The sequence below is a fragment of the Oenanthe melanoleuca genome, chromosome 25 (assembly GCF_029582105.1).
Source record: "Oenanthe melanoleuca isolate GR-GAL-2019-014 chromosome 25, OMel1.0, whole genome shotgun sequence".
Taxonomy (NCBI): domain Eukaryota; kingdom Metazoa; phylum Chordata; class Aves; order Passeriformes; family Muscicapidae; genus Oenanthe; species Oenanthe melanoleuca.
The window spans coordinates 4,075,338-4,093,719 of NC_079358.1; the positions used below are offsets into that span (position 1 = coordinate 4,075,338).

Genomic DNA, 18,382 nt, shown 5'->3' on the forward strand with positions numbered 1-18,382 from the left:
ACATTCCTCAAAAATTCTCGATTTTTTCCTCCCTAAATTCCCTCTTTCCCCCTCAAAAAATTCCCGGTTTTCTTCTCCAAACCTCCAATTTTTTTCCCTCAAAAATCCCCATTTCCTTCCCAAAAATTCCCTTTTTTCCCCCCAAAATTCCCCAGGTTTTTCCCCTAAAATTCCAAATTTTTTTCCTCCAGAATTTCCCATTTTTCCCCCAAAAAAAATTCCCATTTTTTTGGGGTTTTCCCGCTTTCCCCTCCAAAAAATTCCCTGTTTTCCCCCGCCCATGAATGACGCAAAATTCCCTCCCGTGATTCAGGATGTGGGCGTGGCTTCGCGTCAAGCCACGCCCCCTTTTGATCTCCACCAATCAAATCGCTCCGTGGGCGTGGCCTCGCTTTCCCTTTATAACCCTGAGGCCGCGGGTTCGAATCCCGCCATTTCCTGTCGCCATGTCCATGGTGGCCGCTGTCGCCGCCACCGCCACGTGTCCGGGCCGATGTTGGGGACATCCCGAGGGTGTCCCCAAAGGGGTGGCACCGTCTCCACCTCGTCACTTCACCTTCGAACCCCCCCCAGCGCCCCGCGGCCCCTCTCGGCCTCGGCGACCTCGGCATCGCCGCGTTCTTTATCCGCCCGCTGTGAGTATAGAAGAATTTTTGGGTTTTTTTGGGGGGGTTTACCCTGAATTTGGATTTTTTTTGGGGTCGTTTGGGTCACCCTGATCTTCACTAAACCCCCCTGAACTTCGACAAGTTGCCCGAAATTTCGAAAATTCGCCCCAAACTCGCCCCGATCCATCTGAAAATGGCCCCGAGCCCCCTTAAATTTGCCCTGAACCTCCTTAAACTTTCCCAAATTCGCCCTAAACTTCCCAAACTCGTCCTAAACTTCACAAACTCACCCTAAACCTCCCCAAACTCGTCCTAAACTTCCTTAAATTCGTCCTAACCCCCCCCAAACTCGTCCTAACCCCCCCAAACTCATCCTAAATTTCCCAAATTCACCCTAAATCTCCCGAAACTCACCCTAGACTTCCCCAAACTCGCTCTAAATCCCCCAAAGTCGCCCTAAACTTCCCCAACTCGCCCTAAATCCCCCCAAACTCCCCACAAATCCCCCTGTCCACCCCTCCATAATCCTCCTATACCCCCCAAACCCCCTCTAAATCCCCCCAAAAACCCATCCCAAATCCCAAATTCCTGGAATTCCCCGCCGGGAATCCCAAACTGGCCTCATTTCCCGGAGGAACTGAGTCACTTCCACCCCCTCTGCTCTGACTCAGCCCTTCCTGGCAAAGATTTGGGGCCCTCCCCGCTGAGGTATTTGCTCCAGGCTGGGATTTATTTGCCCAGAATGAAGGAATTTTATCCCCAAAATGGGATTTATTAGCCCCAAATTGTGAATTATTTTCCCTTTGGGGGGTTAAATCACCCAAATCCCTTTGGGAAGCTAAGCAGGGTCCGCCACGGTCACCCCTTGGATGGGTTCCCCAAACGGACTAGTGGAATATTTACCCCAAAAAGCTCCTTTTTTCCCCAAAAAATCCCGATTGGGATTTATTTACCCAAAAATAGAGGGAATTTTATCCCAGAGTGGGAATTACTTACCCCAAAATGTGAATTATTTTCCTAGGCAGGGTTAATTCTCCCAATCCTGTTGTGAAGCTAAGCAGGGTCCATCAGGGTCAATCCTTGGATGGGTTCCCCAAACTGACTAGTGGAATATTTTCCCCCAAAAAGCTCCTTTTTTTCACCAAAATATCCCCTGTTCGGGATTTATTTATCTAAAAACAGAGAGAACTTTATCCCAGATTGGGATTTATTTGCCCCAAAATTGGAATTATTTTCCTAAGAGGGGTAATTCCCCCAATTCTTTTTATGAAGCTAAGCAGGGTCCGCCAGGGTCACCCCTTGGATGGGTTCCCCAACATGTCCAAAAAGGGGCCTTTTTCTCCAAGAAGGAATTTCCCCCCCCCCCCCCCCCCCCCCAAAATGTTGGGTTTTTTTTGCCCCAGGGTGGGAATTATTTACCCCAAAATGGGACTTATTTGCCCCAAAATGGAATTATTGAATTATTTTCCTAGGCAGGCTTAATTCCCCCAACCCTTTTTGGAAGCTAAGCAGGATCCACCAGGGTTACGCCTTGGATGGGTTCCCCATACTCACTAGTAGAATATTTACCCCAAAAAGCTCCTTTTTTCCCCAAAAAATCCCCTGTTTGGGATTTATTTATGTAAAAACAGAGGGAACTTTATCCCAGAGTGGGATTTATTTGCCCCAAAATGGAATTATTTTCCCATGGTGGGGTAATTCCCCCAATCCTGTTGCGAAGCTAAGCAGGGTCAGCCAGGGTCAATCCTTGGATGGTTTCCCCAACCTCACTAAGGGAATATTTACCCCAAAAAGGGACGTTTTTTTCCCCAAAAATCCCCTGATTGGGATTTTTAAATCCAAAAATCGAGAGAATTTTATCCTACAGTGGGAATTATTTATCTCAAATTATAAATTTTTTTCCTAGGCAGTGTTAATTCACACGACCATTTTGTGAAGCTAAGCAGGGTCTACCAGGGTCACCCCCTGGATGGGTTCCCTGACCCAACTAGGAAAATATTTACCCCAAAAAGGGACTTTTTCTCCCCAAATAAATCGATTTATTTATCAAAAAAAAAGAGGAAATTTTATCCCAGAGTGGGAATTACTTACCCCAAAATGTGAATTATTTTCCTAGGCAGGGTTAATTCTCCCAATCCTGTTGTGAAGCTAAGCAGGGTCCATCAGGGTCAATCCTTGGATGGGTTCCCCAAACTGACTAGTGGAATATTTACCTCAAAAAGCTCCTTTTTTCCCCAAAAAATCCCCTGATTGGGATTTATTTACCCAAAAATAGAGGGAATTTTATCTCAGAGTGGGAATTACTTACCCCAAAATGTGAATTATTTTCCTAGGCAGGGTTAAGTCTCCCAATCCTATTGTGAAGCTAAGCAGGGTCCATCAGGGTCACCCCTTGGATGGGTTCCCCAACCTGTCCAAAAAGGGGCTTTTTTCTCCAAGAAGGAATTTTTCCCCCCTGCAAAATGTTTTTTTTTTTTGTCCCAGATTGGGAATTATTTACCCCAAAATGGGACTTATTTGCCCCAAAATGGAATTATTGAATTATTTTCCTAGGCAGGCTTAATTCCCCCAACCCTTTTTGGAAGCTAAGCAGGATCCACCAGGGTCACCCCTTGGATGGGTTCCCCATACTCACTAGTAGAATATTTACCCCAAAAAGCTCCTTTTTTCCCCAAAAAATCCCCTGATTGGGATTTATTTATCTAAAACCAGAGGGAACTTTATCCCAGAGTGGGAATTATTTACCCCAAAATGTGAATTATTTTCCTAGACAGGGTTAATTCCCCCAGCCCTTTTGTGAAGCTAAGCAGGGTCCACCAGGGTCACCCCCTGGATGGGTTCCCTGACCCAACTAGGAAAATATTTACCCCAAAAAGGGATTTTTTTCTCCCCAAATAAATGGATTTATTTATCAAAACAGAGAGGAAATTTTATCCCAGAGTGGGAATTACTTACCCCAAAATGTGAATTATTTTCCTAGGCAGGGTTAATTCTCCCAATCTTGTTGTGAAGCTAAGCAGGGTCCACCAGGGTCACCCCTTGGATGGGTCCCCTAAACTGACTAGTAGAATCTTTACCCCAAAAAGCTCCTTTTTTCCCCAAAAAAATCCCCTGATTGGGATTTATTTACCCAAAAACGGAGGGAATTTTATCCCAGAGTGGGAATTACTTACCCAAAAATGTGAATTATTTTCCTAGGAAGGGTTAATAACCCCAACCCTTTTTGTGAAGCTAAGCAGGGTCCATCAGGGTCAATCCTTGGATGGGTTCCCCAAACTGACTAGTGGAATATTTTCCCCCAAAAAGCTCCTTTTTTCCCCAAAAAAATCCCCTGATTGTGATTTATTTGTCTAAAACCAGAGGGAACTTTATCCCAGAGTGGGATTTATTTGCCCCAAAATGGAATTATTTTCCCATGGTGGGGTAATTCCTCCAATCCTGTTGCGAAGCTAAGCAGAGTCCGCCAGGGTCACCCCTTGGATGGGTTCCCTAAACTGACTAGTGGAATATTTTCCCCCAAAAAGCTCCTTTTTTCCCCAAAAAAGCCCCTGTTTGGGATTTATTTCTCTAAAAACAGAGGGAACTTTATCCCAGAGTGGGAATTATTTACTCCAAAAATGTGAATTATTTTCCTAGACAGGGTTAATTCCCCCAAGCCTTTTGTGAAGCTAAGCAGGGACCGCCAGGGTCACCCCCTGGATGGGTTCCCTGACCCAACTAGGAGAATATTTACCCCAAAAAGGGATTTTTTCTCCCCAAATAAATGGATTTATTCATCAAAACAGAGAGGAAATTTTATCCCAGAGTGGGAATTACTCACCCCAAAATGTGAATTATTTTCCTAGGTAGGGTTAATTCTCCCAATCCTGTTGCGAAGCTAAGCAGGGTCTGCCAGGGTCAGCCTTGGATGGGTTCCTCAACCCACCGTTCACCCCTGTCTAATCCCACCTCAGGACACTTTTCCCACCTGGAATTTTTTCCAGAATTCCCAAAATTCCTGACGATCCCTGACCCCTCCCCCTTTTTTTTTTTAACCCTTCAGGTGCGTCGCCCCCTCCCCTCAGAAGAACCCAGCGCCGCCAAACGCCTCCTGCTCCTCCTTTTGGCCGTGGTGGGAACCCAAATCTACAACGCGCCGGGAGACGCCGGTGACGGCGTTTTGGGGACAAATTTGGGGACAAGGACAACGGTGGGGACACCCCCAGTTCCAGAGGAGCCCCAGATTCCAGCCGGGAACGCCGGGGTGACCAACGGAACCGCGGGTGGCTCCTGTCCCTCGCTGTGGGTGTCACCCCCTTTGTCACCACCTGGGGGCGCCAGGACGAGCTGAGGGACCCCCCCCCTCCCCCACCCCAAAATCCTGCAGCCAGCACTGGCAAAACCCTCCTGGATTAATTAACGAGCTCGTTAATTAAGGGCGAAGAGCTGGAGGAAGACGCTGATGACGATTCCCAGTTTGGCACTGGGAGGACTGGGAATGGGCAGAGCCATGGATTGAACAGGAATTTTCCATTCCCTAATTAATTAGCTGGTTAATTACCCCCTAATTAGCTGGTTAATTTCCTCCTAATTAATAAGCAGCTCATTAATTAGCGCCCAGTTGTGATAAGAACAAACCTGAGTTGGAGGATCCCAGTTTGGCACTGGGAGGACTGGGAATGGGCAGAGCCATGGATTGAACAGGAATTTTCCATTCCCTAATTAATTAGCTGGTTAATTACCCCCTAATTAGCTGGTTAATTACCTCCTAATTAATGAGCAGCTCGTTAATTAGCGCCCAGTTGTGATAAGAACAAACCTGAGTTGGAGGATCCCAGTTTGGCACTGGGAGGACTGGGAATGGGCAGAGCCATGGATTGAACAGGAATTTTCCATTCCCTAATTAATTAGCTGGTTAATTACCCTCTAATTAGCTGGTTAATTTCCTCCTAATTAATGAGCAGCTCATTAATTAGCCCCCAAGGTTGACTGGTTAAAAGTGGGACCAGTCCCAGTTGGGAACTGGGAGCACTGGGAAAGGGGCGTGGTCAGAAGGGCCTCGTTAATGAAGGGTTAATTAACGAGGCTTAATTAATGAGGTCACCTCTACCTCAGCTTCAGCGCCTGTGGGTGCTGAGATTATTAATTATTTATTAATTATTTATTATTAATATTTAATTATTATTTTTATTTCTTATTTATTGTCTCCTTGTTAATATTTATTTATTATTATTTATTAATTATTAATTACCTCTGGATGATCGAATGTGATTTTCGAGGTATTTGAATTTTTAATTTATTAAATGAATCACATTAATTAATTAATGGGCGTTGTGTTTTTATTGTTGTCAGAATTGGGGGGAAATGATGGAAAAATCCCAATTTTTGGGAATTTTATTCCTAAATTTTTGTGGGAAAATCCAATTTTTGGGAATTTTATCCCTAAATTTTTCAGGGAAAATAATGATGGAAAATCCCAATTTGTTGGGAATTTTATCCTTAAATTTTTGTGGAGGAAAATCACAATTTTTGGGAATTTTATTCCTAATTTTTTTTGAGGAAATAATGATGGAAAATCCCCATATTTAGTAATTTTATCCTTCAATTTTTGAGGGAAAATCCTAATTTTTGGGAATTTTATCCCTAATTTTTTTTTGGGGGGAAAATCCCATTTATTGATTACTTCATCCCTAAATTTGGGGGTAAAATAAAAGAAAATCCCAATTTTTGGCATTTTCAACCCAAGTCGGATTTTTATTGACCCGACACGGAAAATACAAAGTCACAAAAGTAACAAAAAACCCCCAAAAAATCCCATTATTTCCTTAAAAAAAAAAAAAGTTAAAAAAAGTTTGAGTCCACTCCCATTTTTTGGGAAAAACCAAGAAAATCCAAAATAAAATCCAAAATAAAATCTAAAATAAAATCCAATCCTTCCTCCCAAACTCACATTTCCTGGCATTCGTGACCCAAATTTGGGAATTTTTTTCCCAAATTCTGATTTCTGTTTTTCCACTAAATTTCAATTTTTTCCCCAAATTTTGAGGATTTTTTTCCCCGAATTTTGAGGATTTTTTTTCCTAAACTTTAATATTTTTTTTCCACTAAATTTTCATTTTTTTCCTCCAAATTTTGAGGACTTTTTCCCCCAAATTTTGAGTATTTTTTTTTCCTAAATTCTGATTCTACATTCCCAAATATTTAAATTTTTTTTTTCCCAACTTTTTTCCCATCTTTTGAGGGTTTTTTTTCCTGGAATTTTAATTTTTATTCCCAAATTTTCAACTGGTTTCCTGATTTTTTTTTTTTCCCCAAATATTTGAGTTTTTTCCTCAAATTTTTGTGTTTTTCATCCCCAAATTTTTGGGGTTTATCCTCAAATTTTTGACTTTTTTCCCAAATTTGGGAATTGGATCGTTGGGAAGAGCCCCCAGTGTTGGGTTGGCCAATCCCAGTTGGGCACTGGGAGCACTGGGAGGAGCCTAGGAATGAGCAGGAATTTCCCCTCCCGTCAATAATTAGCCAATTAATCATTCCCTAATTAATTAGAGATCGTTAATTAGCCGTGAAAATTGAATGGGATCAAGCCAAGGTTGGGTTCTGGCATTGGCCAATCCCAGTTGGGCACTGGGAGCGCTGGGAATGCCGGGAACTCACCGGAACCATGGAATGATGGGAATTCCTCATCTCCCCACTTAATTAATGAACAAATGAACCCCTAATTAATTAGAGATAGTTAATTGGGCAACAAATTGAGTGGGACCAAGTCATTGTTGGGTTTTGACGTTGGCCAATCCCAGTTGGGCACTGGGAGCGCTGGGAATGCCGGGAACTCACCGGAACCATGGAATGATGGGAATTCATCATTTCCCCACTTAATTAATGAATGAATCCATCCCTAATTAATTAGAGATCATTAATTGGGCAACAAATTGAGTGGGACCAAGTCATTGTTGGATTTTGGCGTTGACCAATCCCAGTTGGGCACTGGGAGCGCTGGGAATGCCGGGAACTCACCGGAACCACGGAATGATGGGAATTCCTCATCTCCCCACTTAATTAATGAATGAATGAGCCCCTAATTAATTAGAGCTCGTTAACTGGGCAACAAATTGAATGGGAATCAATGGAGACCAAACCCAAGGTTGGGTCTTGGGTTGGCCAATCCCAGTTGGGCACTGGGAGCGCTGGGAATGCCGGGAACTCACCGGAACCACGGAATGCTTCTCATCACTTAATTACCAAACCAACCCAACCCTAATGAACCAACGCTCTCCCTAATTACCCACCGACCCCGCCGGGAAACCCGGGAACGCCCGGCCCGGCAGCGCCAACGCCCAGGGCAGCTCCAACGCCGCCGGCACCGCCGAGGAACCCGGGAACGCCGGGAAAGCCAAACCTCCGGGCGCCGCCAACGCCGCCGAGGACGAGGAGGGCGGGGAGGCGACGCCGGCGCCGGCACCGGCGCGAGCGGCCTTGTCGCCGGCGTGGGTGCGCTGGTGCCGGTTGAGGTGGGAGCTGCGGCTGAAGCACTTGCCGCACTCCTGGCACTTGTAGGGCTTCTCGCCGGTGTGCACGCGGCGGTGGATGGTGAGCTCGGAGCGCTGGATGAAGCTCTTGCCGCACTCCTGGCACTGGAAGGGTTTCTCGCCCAGGTGCGTCCGCTGGTGGGTCAGGAGGTTGGAGGAGACGCTGAAGCGCTTGCCGCACTCGCGGCACTTGTAGGGTTTCTCGCCGGTGTGCATCCGGCGGTGGATGGTGAGGTCGGATTTTTGGATGAAGCCCTTGGAGCACTCGGGGCACTTGTAGGGTTTCTCGCCGGTGTGGATGCGCCGGTGCTTCACCAGCGCCGAGCGCTGCCCGAAGCTCTTCCCGCACTCCTGGCACTTGTACGGCTTCTCCGGCGCCGCTTCCGGCTCCCGCCCGCAATCCTGGCACAGCCCCCGGCTTTTCCCGCAATCCAGGCACTTGGGCGGCGCCGCCGCGGCTCCGGCAGCGCCGCCACCGGCGCCGCCTCCGTGAGCGCGCTGGTGCTTCAGCAGCGCCGCGCCTTGGCCGAAGCACCGCCCGCACTGCCCGCACTGGAAGAGCCTCCCGTGCCGGTGAGCCGCCAGAAACCCGGCCAGGTGCTCCGGGCAGCGGTAGGACGCGCGTTCCGCCGCGTGGATTTTGCGGTGCCGGTCCAGGTGCGAGCTGACGCTGAAGCTCTTGCCGCACTCGGCGCAGGAGTACGGCCGCTCGCCGGTGTGGACGCGCTGGTGGCGCTCCAGGTCGGAGCGCTGGATGAACCCCTTGCCGCAGTCGCCGCAGGCGAAGGGCCGCTCGCCGGTGTGGATGCGCCGGTGCTGCGTCAGGTTGGAGCCGCGGCTGAAGCTCTTGCCGCAGTCGCCGCAGCGGTGCGGCCGCTCCCCGCTGTGCGTCTTGCGGTGCTTGGCCAGCGCCGAGCGCTGCCCGAAGCTCTTGCCGCAATCCCCGCACCGGTGCGGCGCCGGCTCCGCCGCCGGTTTGGTTTTGCCGCGGGGCTGTTGCTGTTGTTGTTGCTGTTGTTGTGGCTGGCCCGGCGGTCCCGGCCCGCCGGCGTGAGTGCGGCGGTGCCGGTCCAGGTGCGAGCTGACGCTGAAGCGTTTGCCGCAGTCGCCGCACGGGTACGGCCGCTCGCCGGTGTGGACGCGCCGGTGCCGCTCCAGGTCGGAGCGCTGGATGAAGCCTTTGCCGCAATCCCCGCACCGGTGCGGCCTCTCCCCGGTGTGGATGCGCCGGTGCTGCGCCAGGTTGGAGCCGCGGCTGAAGCCTTTGCCGCAGTCGCCGCAGCGGTGCGGTTTCTCCGCCGCGGCGCGTTCCGGTTGCCGGCAGCGCCGGCAGCACTCGGCGCAGCGCCGGGGTTTGGCCGGGCTTTTGCCGCACTCCGAGCAGGTTCCGGGGGATTTTCGGTTCTTCGGCGTCGCCGGAGGGTCGGGGTCGGTTTGGGGTTGAGCCGGTGGAGGGTCTTGGGTGGTCGGAGGAGTTGGATCGTCCTCGGGGCCGCTCCCGGCGCCGGCACCTGCACCGGGATGGGGGAGATGGAAGGGCAACCCAAACTCTTCCAGGATTCCATGGACTGGGTCAACGTTGACCATTGACCTTGGCCATGGATCCATTGACCCCAAAATTCCAACCATACCCCAAATTTTTCCATGGAATTCCATTAATTAGGTCAACGTTGACCATTGACCTTGGCCATGGACCATTGACCTTTGCTATGGATCCATTGACCCCAAAATTCCAATCCCACCCCAAATTTTTCCATGGAATTCCATTAATTGGGTCAACGTTGACCATTGACCTTGGCCATTGACCATTGACCTTGGCCATGGAACCATTAACCCCAAATTTCCAATCCAGTCCCAAATTTTTCCATGGAATTCCATAACTGGATTGATGTTGACCACTGACCTTGGCCATGGATCCATTGACCCCAAAATTCCAATCCCACCCCAAATTTTTCCATGGAATTCCATGGATTGGGTCAACGTTGACCATTGACCTTGGCCATGGACCATTGACCTTTGCTATGGATCCATTGACCCCAAAATTCCAACCATACCCCAAATTTTTTGGTGAAATTCCATGGATTGGGTCTATGTTGACCATTGACATTGGCCATGGAACCATTAACCCCAAAATTCCAATCCAGTCCCAAATTTTTCCATGGAATTCCATAACTGGATTGATGTTGACCACTGACCTTGGCCATGGATCCATTGACCCCAAAATTCCCATCCCACCCCAAATTTTTCCATGGAATTCCATAATTGGGTCAATGTTGACCATTGACCTTGGCCATGGACCATTGACCTTTGCTATGGATCCATTGACCCCAAAATTCCAATCCCACCCCAAATTTTTCCATGGAATTCCATTAATCGGGTCAACGTTGACCATTGACCTTGGCCATTGACCATTGACCTTGACCATGGATCCATTGACCCCAAAATTCCAATCCCATCCCAAATTTTTCCATGGAATTCCATGGATTGGGTCAACGTTGACCATTGACCTTGCCCAAAGATCCATTGACCCCAAAATTCCAATCCCATCCCAAATTTTTCCATGGAATTCCATTAATTGGGTCAACGTTGACCATTGACCTTGGCCATGGAACCATTAACCCCAAAATTCCAATCCAGTCCCAAATTTTTCCATGGAATTCCCAGTTGGATTCGACCCTTGACCTCGTTGACCCCTAAACCTCCTTCCCTCCAAAATTCCTAAAAAACCCAAAAATCTCTCCAAAAAATCCTCATTTTTTAAGCTTCCAACACCATTTTTTTTTGGGAATTTTTTTGGCAAACCCTAAATCTCACCTCCAACTTTCATCACTCCCAAAATTCCCAAAGAAACTTCAAATATCCTCAAAAAAAATCTCATTTTTGTCACTCCAACCCCGTTTTTTTCGGAGAATTTTTTTGGGAAAAACCCAAAAAAAATTCCCAAAAAACCCTCCAAAAAATCTCATTTTTGATGCTTCCAACCCCGTTTTTTTTGGGATTTTTTTCTTTAAAAAAACCCAAAAAATTCCCAAAAAACCCTCCAAAAATTTCATTTTTGACACTCCTACCCCGTTTTATTTGGGATTTTTTTTGGGATTTTTTTTTGGGAAAAACCCAAAAAAATTCCCAAAAAATCTCGTTTTTGACACTCCAACCCTGTTTTATTTGGGAATTTCTTTGGGAAAAACCCCAGAAAAATCCCAAAAAAACTCATTTCTGATCCCTCCCACCCCGTTTTTTTCGGAGAATTTTTTTGGGAAAAACCCCAAAAAATTCCCAAAAATCCCTCTAAAAAATCTCATTTTTGACACCTCCTACCCCGTTTTTTCGGGATTTTTGTTGGGAAAAACCCCAAAAAATTCCCAAAAAACCTCATTTTTGACACTCGAACACTGTTATTTTTTTTGGGAAAAACTCCAAAAAATTCCCAAAAAACCCTCCAAAAAATCTCATTTTTGACACCTACTATCCCGTTTTTTCGGAATTTTTGTTGGGAAAAACCCCAAAAAATTCCCAAAATATCTCATTTTTGGCACTCTAACCCCATTTTTTTGGGGGAATTTTTTTTAAAAACCCCAAAAACTACTCAAGACCCTCCAAAAAAATCTCATTTTTGACACCTCCTACCCCGTTTTTTCGGGATTTTTGTTGGGAAAAACCCCAAAAAATCTCATTTTTGATCACTCCAACCCCGTTTTTTTTGGGAATTTTTTGGGATTTTTTTTGGGATTCCCCCCCGGTCTCACCTGCGGCCCGGCGGCGCTGCCGGCGTTTGCCGGGCTGGCTCTGCTCCCTCACCAGCTCCCGCAGCATTTTCTCCACCCGGCTCCGTCCGGCCGCCTGCAGGATCATTCCCAGCTGCCGGCGCAGGTCGGGGTCCCCCCCTCCCCCATCGGCCGCGGGAGGGGGAGGGGCGGCGGGGGGGGAGGGGTGGGGCTGGTCCCCCTCGGGATCCGGGGCTGGAGAGGGGGAAAAATTGGGAAAAATGGGGAAAAAATGGGATGGAATGAGAAAAAAATGGGGGAAATGGGGGAAAATAGAAAAAATGGGGGAAAATGGGGAAAAATTGGAAAAAATGGGAATAGAATGGGAAAAATGAAAAAAAATTGGAAAAAATGGGGATAGAATGGGAAAAATGGGAAAAATGGGGAAAATGGGGGAAAAATGGGATGGAATGAGAAAAAAAATGGGAAAAAAATGAGGATAGAATGGGGAAAATGGGATAAAATGGGATAAATGGGGAAAATGGGGAATGGGGAATGGGGAAAAGGGGGAAAATGGGGAAAATGGGAAAAAATGGGATGGAATGAGAAAAAAATGGGGAAAAAAACGGGGATAGAATGGGGAAAATGGGATAAAATGGGATAAATGGGGAAAATGGGGAAAATGGGGAAAATGGGAAAAAATGGGATGGAATGAGAAAAAAAATGGGGGAAAATAGAAAAAATGGGGGGAAATGGGGAAAAATTGGAAAAAATGGGGATAGAATGGGAAAAATGAAAAAAAATTGGAAAAAATGGGGATAGAATGGGAAAAATGGGAAAAATGGGGAAAATGGGGGAAAAATGGGATGGAATGAGAAAAAAAATGGGAAAAAAATGAGGATAGAATGGGGAAAATGGGATAAAATGGGATAAATGGGGAAAATGGGGAAAAGGGGGAAAATGGGGAAAATGGGAAAAAATGGGATGGAATGAGAAAAAAAAGGGGGAAATGGGATAAAATAAAAAAATGGGGGAAAATGGAGAAAAATGGGAAAAATGGGGTAAAATGGGGAAAAATGGGGTAAAATAGGGATAGAATGGGGAAAATGGGGAAAATGGGAAAAATGGGAAAGTGGGGAAAATGGGGAAAAAATGGGAAAAATTAAAAAAAATTGGAAAAAATGGGGATAGAATGGGAAAAATGGGATAAATGGGATAAATGGGGAAAATGGGGAAAAGGGGGAAAATGGGGAAAATGGGAAAAAATGGGATGGAATGAGAAAAAAAAGGGGGAAATGGGATAAAATAAAAAAATGGGGGAAAATGGAGAAAAATGGGAAAAATGGGGATAGAATGGGGAAAATGGGAAAAATGGGAGAAATGGGGAAAGTGGGGAAAAAATGGGAAAAATGAAAAAAAAAATTTGAAAAAATGGGGATAGAATGGGATTAAATGGGAAAAATGGGGAAAATGGGGAAAATGGGGAAAAAATGGGAAAAATTAAAAAAAATTGGAAAAAATGGGGATAGAATGGGAAAAATGGATAAATGGGAAAAATGGGGAAAATGGGGAAAATGGGGGAAAAATGGGAAAAATGAAAAAAAAATTGGAAAAAATGGGGATAGAATGGGAAAAATGGGATAAATGGGAAAAATGGGGAAAATGGGGAAAATGGGGAAAATGGGGAAAATGGGGAAAATGGGGAAAAGGAGAAAAAATGGGATGGAATGAGAAAAAAAATGGGAAAAAAAACGGGGATAGAATGGGGAAAATGGGATAAAATGGGATAAATGGGGAAAATGAGGAAAATGGGGAAAAGGGGAAAAAATGGGATGGAATGAGAAAAAAAAAGGGGAAATGGGATAAAATAAAAAAATGGGGGAAAATGGAGAAAAATGGGAAAAATGGGGTAAAATGGGGATAGAATGGGGAAAATGGGGAAAATGGGAAAAATGGGAGAAATGGGGAAAGTGGGGAAAAAATGGGAAAAATTAAAAAAAATTGGAAAAAATGGGGATAGAATGGGAAAAATGGATAAATGGGAAAAATGGGGAAAATGGGGAAAATGGGGATAGAATGGGAAAAATTAAAAAAAATTGGAAAAAATGGGGATAGAATGGGAAAAATGGATAAATGGGAAAAATGGGGAAAATGGGGGAAAAATGGGAAAAATGAAAAAATATTGGAAAAAATGGGGATAGAATGGGAAAAATGGGATAAATGGGAAAAATGGGGAAAATGGGGAAAAAATGGGAAAAATGAAAAAAAAATTGGAAAAAATGGGGATAGAATGGGAAAAATGGGGAAAATTGGTGAAATGGGAAAATTGGGAGAAAAGGGGGGAAATGGGGGAAAGAGAGGAAAAATGGGAGAAATGGAAATGGGGGGAAAATGGGGAAAATTAAAAAACAACATGAGAAAAAATGGGAATAAAATGGGAAAAATTGGGGGGAAATGGGGGAAAATAAAAAAAATGAGGAAAAAAGGGAATAAAATGAGAAAATGGGGGAAATGGGAAAATGGGGGAAAAAATGGGATAAATGTGGAAAAAAAGGGAAAAAAAGGGGGAAAAAGGGAAAAAAGGGAAAAAAGGGAAAAAAGGGAAAAAAGGGAAAAAATGAAAATTTTGAAGGATTCGGGAATTTCAGGGGGGCAATTCCTGAAAATTCCATATTTTGATTGATTTTGGGGGATTCTCAAAATTCTTAAGGGGTTCAGTCAAGTTTGGGGAAAAATTCTCAAAAATTCCAAAAAATTTGATCAAATTTCAGGGAAATTCCTGAAAATTCCAAATATTTTGGTCAATTTTGGGAGGATTCCTCAAAATTCCAAAGATTTTTGATCAAATTTGAGGCGAATTCCTGAAAATTTTCAAGGAATTGGTCCAGTTTAAGAATTCCAAAAAAAATCCCAAAGATTTCAGTCAATTTTGGGGGAATTAGTGGAAATTAGGCCAAATTCTGGAGTCTCCAAAAATTTTTTGGAATCCCTAAAATCCGAGGAATTCGCTCCAATCTGGGAATCCCCAAAAATCTCCAAGAATTCCCCAAATTCCTCCAAAATTCCTGGAATTCCAAACCCCCTCAAAATTTCAATTTAACCATTTTTCACCCCCCAAAAAAATTCTTTAAAAATCCCTTTTTTTGCCCTGAAATTCCCACCCTTCAAATCCAAGGAAATCCACCCAAAATTCCCCCCCCAAAAAATCATAAAATTTAAGAATTTACCAAAATCGTCAAAATTTATCCAAAATTTTTTGGGATTTTTCCCAACTCACCCGACACCAGCCCCCGTCTCCGGTGGGATTCGGCGAACGCCGTGATCCGGGGCCAACTGATGGCGATTTCCTCGGCTTTTGGGGAAAAAAACGGGAATTTTGGGAAAATTGGGAATTTCCTCACCTCGTTTTCCCAGCCTGGCTCCGTTTTGGGTTGAAATTCCCAAATTTTGGGCAATTTTTTTTTTTTTTTGGGGGGGGCGTGGAAAGAATTTCAGGGAAACTGAGGCAGCCAAATCCCAGCTGGAATTTTTTTGGGGGGGGGTTAAAAAAATCTGAAATTTCGCAATTTTTTTTCTCTGGGAATTCACAAAAAAATGGGGAAATTCCCTCAAATTTCTGACTTGGGAATTTCCATCAAAAAATCCCAAAATTCCCCAAAATTTCTGTTCTGGGAAACTCCTGAAAATTCCCAAAATTTCTCAAATTTTTGCCCTGGGAATTCCCAAAAAAATGGGAAAATTCCCTCAAATTTCTGCCTTGGGAATTTCCACAAAAAAATCCCAAAATTCCCCAAATTTTTTGCCTTGGGAATTCCCAAAAAAATGGGAAAATTCCCTCAAATTTGTGACTTTGGGAATTCCCAAAATTTCCCTCCCAAAAATCCCAAAATTTTTGCCTTGGGAAACCCCTGAAAATTCCTAAAAACCCCAAAATTTGTGTCCTGGGGAGCCCCTGAAAATTTCCAAAATTCCTCAAATTTTTGCCCTGGAAATTCCAAAAAAATTCCCAAAATTTCCAAAATTTGTGCCTTGGGGAAAACTTTAAATTCCCAGCCCCAAATTTTAAAAATATTCCCCCAGAAATCCAAAAATTTCCCTAAAATTTTGCCTTTAGGACCCCAAAAAAATCCCAAAATTCTTTCCCCAAAAATTTCCCTTTTCTCCCTTAAATTCTCCCTTGGGAATTCCCCAAAAATTCCCAAACTTCCCGAAATTTTGGGATTTCCTTACCCAAGGAAATGACGTTCTCATAATTCTCCTGCATCTTCACCCCAAATTTGGGGGATTCTCCCAAAAATCCCAAATCTGAACCTGCAACAAAAATCCCAAAAATCCCCAAATCTCCATTAGAACCCCAAAAATCCCAAATTTTGGGGCTTTTCCAGGGGCTGCATCCCAACTTTTGGGGTGGATTTTGGGGGGAATATTGGGATGGATTTGGGAGAATTTTGGGGAAAATTTGGGATAATTTTGGGGGAATTTTGGGATCATTTTGGGGTGGATTTGGGGAATTCTGGGGTGGAATTAAAGGGAATTTCAGGAATTATTTGGGAGAAATTTTGGGATAATTTCAGGATAATTTTGGGATGGATTTAGGGGAATTCTGGGGTGGATTTGGGAGGAATTTTGTGATAATTTTGGGGTAATATTGGGAGAATTTTTGAATGGATTTGTGAGAATTTTGGGGTGGATTTCAGGGAATTTTGGGATAATTTTGGGGTGATTTGGGAGGAATTTTGGGGTGGATTGGGGGAATTTTGGGATGATTTCAGAATGCATGTGGGGGGAATTTTGGGGTGGATTTTGGGGAAGATTTGGGAGGAATTTGGGATAATTTCAGGATGGATTTGGGGATAATTTTGGGGTGATTTGGGGGGATTTTTGGGATAATTTGGGGCAAATTTGGGGTGGATTTAGAGGGAATTTCATGAAGGATTTGGGGAAAAATTCGGGATCATTTCCGGCTGGGGGAGGGTTTTGGGTTCTGGTTTTGGGTCTCCCTGCACCGATCCCGATCCCGATCCCGACCCGGTTCAAGTCCCGATCCCAAATCCTGATCCCGACCCGATCCCCATCCCAATTCCAGATCCTAATCCCAATCCCGATCACGATCCCGATCCGGTTCAAACCACGATCCCAATCCCGACCCGACCCGATCCCCATCCCAATTCCCGATCCTAATCCCGATCCCAATCCCGGTTCTGATCCGGTTCAAACCCCGATCCCAATCCCAATTCCCGATCCTAATCCCGGTCCCGCTCTCGACCCGGTTCAAATCCCGACCTCAAACTGATCCCGAGCCGGTTCGAATCCCAGTCCCGATCCCACTCTAGACCCTGTTCAAATCCCGATCCCGACCCGGTTCAAATCCCGACCCTTTCCCGATCCCGACCCGATCTCCATCCCAATTCCCAATCCCAATCCCGATCCCAATCCCCGACCCGGTTCACATCCCGATCCCGACCCGGTTCAAATCCCAATCCAGGTCCCGACCCCGACCCGGTTCACATCCCGATCCCAATCCCGAACAGGGTTCAGACCCCGATCCCAGTCCCGATTCGAATCCCGACCCTTTCCCGGTCCCGACCCGATCCCCATCCCAATTCCCGATCCTAATCCTGGTCCCGCTCCCGACCCTGTTTAAATCCCGATCCCAATCCCGAACCGGGTTCAAACCCCGATCCCAGTCCTGATTCCGATCCCGACCCGGTTCAAATCCCGATCCCGACCCGGTTCAAATCCCGATCCCGACCCGGTTCAAATCCCGATCCCGGTCCCGCTCCCGACCCGATTCAAATCCCGGTCTCGCCTCGATCCCGACATGATCCCGACCCGGTTCAAATCCTGATCCCGATCCCGCTCCCGACCCGATTCGAATCCCGAACCCGACCCGGTTCAAATCCCGACCCCGACCCGGTTCAAATCCTGATCCCGATCCCGCTCCCGACCCGGTTCAAATCCCGATCCCGACCCGGTTCAAATCCCGATCCCGGTCTCGATCCCGACCCGATCCCGACATGATCCCGACCCTGTTCAAATCCCGATCCCGATCCCGCTCCCGACCCGGTTCAAATCCCGATCCCAGTCCCGATTTCTATCCCGACCCGGTTCAAATCCCGATCCCGGTCTCGATCCCGACCCTGTTCAAATCCCGATCCCGATCCCGCTCCCGACCCGATTCGAATCCCGATCCCGACCCGGTTCAAATCCCGACCCCGACCCGATCCCGACCCGGTTCGAATCCCGCTCCCGGTCCCGGTGCCGCTGGCGGCGGCTCCCGCCGTGACCCGGATACAGTGGAGCCGCAGCCTCCTCCCCTCCCCCTCCCCATCCTCCTCCTCCCCTCCCCCTCCCCTCCTCCTCCTCCTCTTCCTTCTCCCTCCTCCCTCTCCCCCTCCCCCTCTTCCTCCTCCTCCCCCTCCCCCCTCCTTTTCTTCTCCTCATCCTCTTCTTCCTCCCCCGCTTTTCCTCCTCTCCCTCTTCTTCCTCCTCCTCCTCCTCTTCCTCCCCCCTTTTCCTCCTCCTCCTCATCCTCCTCCTCCAAAAACTTCCCCGAGGAGTC

General features: G+C 46.3%; 2 protein-coding genes across 5 annotated transcripts; one reads left to right on the plus strand and one right to left on the minus strand.

Annotated features, from left to right (window-relative positions):
- Positions 1-439: 439 nt before the first annotated feature.
- On the plus strand, positions 440-4,951 carry IER3 (immediate early response 3). Its single transcript, XM_056510380.1, has 2 exons — positions 440-635; positions 4,651-4,951. The coding sequence occupies exons 1-2, from the start codon at positions 447-449 to the stop codon at positions 4,936-4,938; spliced, it is 477 nt and encodes a 158-aa protein (XP_056366355.1). The 5' UTR covers positions 440-446; the 3' UTR covers positions 4,939-4,951.
- A 1,892-nt stretch (positions 4,952-6,843) lies between these two features.
- On the minus strand, positions 6,844-18,119 carry LOC130262721 (zinc finger protein 345-like). Of its 4 annotated transcripts, XM_056510127.1 has the most exons (6): positions 18,052-18,096; positions 17,792-17,814; positions 16,051-16,131; positions 15,098-15,172; positions 11,863-12,075; positions 6,844-9,627 (listed from the first exon to the last, which is right to left on the minus strand). In XM_056510127.1, the coding sequence occupies exons 3-6, from the start codon at positions 16,082-16,084 to the stop codon at positions 7,865-7,867; spliced, it is 2,085 nt and encodes a 694-aa protein (XP_056366102.1). In that variant the 5' UTR covers positions 16,085-16,131; positions 17,792-17,814; positions 18,052-18,096; the 3' UTR covers positions 6,844-7,864. The 4 variants fall into 4 exon arrangements, with proteins under 4 accessions (XP_056366102.1, XP_056366103.1, XP_056366105.1 ...); XM_056510128.1 differs by lacking the exon at positions 17,792-17,814 and having other exon boundaries at positions 18,052-18,119; XM_056510130.1 differs by lacking the exons at positions 17,792-17,814; positions 18,052-18,096 and adding an exon at positions 17,849-17,880.
- Positions 18,120-18,382: the final 263 nt, after the last annotated feature.

What these genes read in the sequence shown, in the direction of transcription:
- IER3 (XM_056510380.1), top strand. Translation starts at nt 447, where the DNA reads ATGTCCATGGTGGCCGCTGTCGCCGCCACCGCCACGTGTCCGGGCCGA. An exon ending in GCGTTCTTTATCCGCCCGCT is followed by an intron (nt 636 to 4,650) that starts GTGAGTATAGAA and finishes TTAACCCTTCAG; the next exon opens with GTGCGTCGCCCCCTCCCCTC.
- LOC130262721 (XM_056510128.1), bottom strand. Translation starts at nt 16,084, where the DNA reads ATGCAGGAGAATTATGAGAACGTCATTTCCTTGG. An exon ending in TGAGAACGTCATTTCCTTGG is followed by an intron (nt 15,173 to 16,050) that starts GTAAGGAAATCC and finishes TTTCCCCAAAAG; the next exon opens with CCGAGGAAATCGCCATCAGT. An exon ending in GAGACGGGGGCTGGTGTCGG is followed by an intron (nt 12,076 to 15,097) that starts GTGAGTTGGGAA and finishes CCCCCTCTCCAG; the next exon opens with CCCCGGATCCCGAGGGGGAC.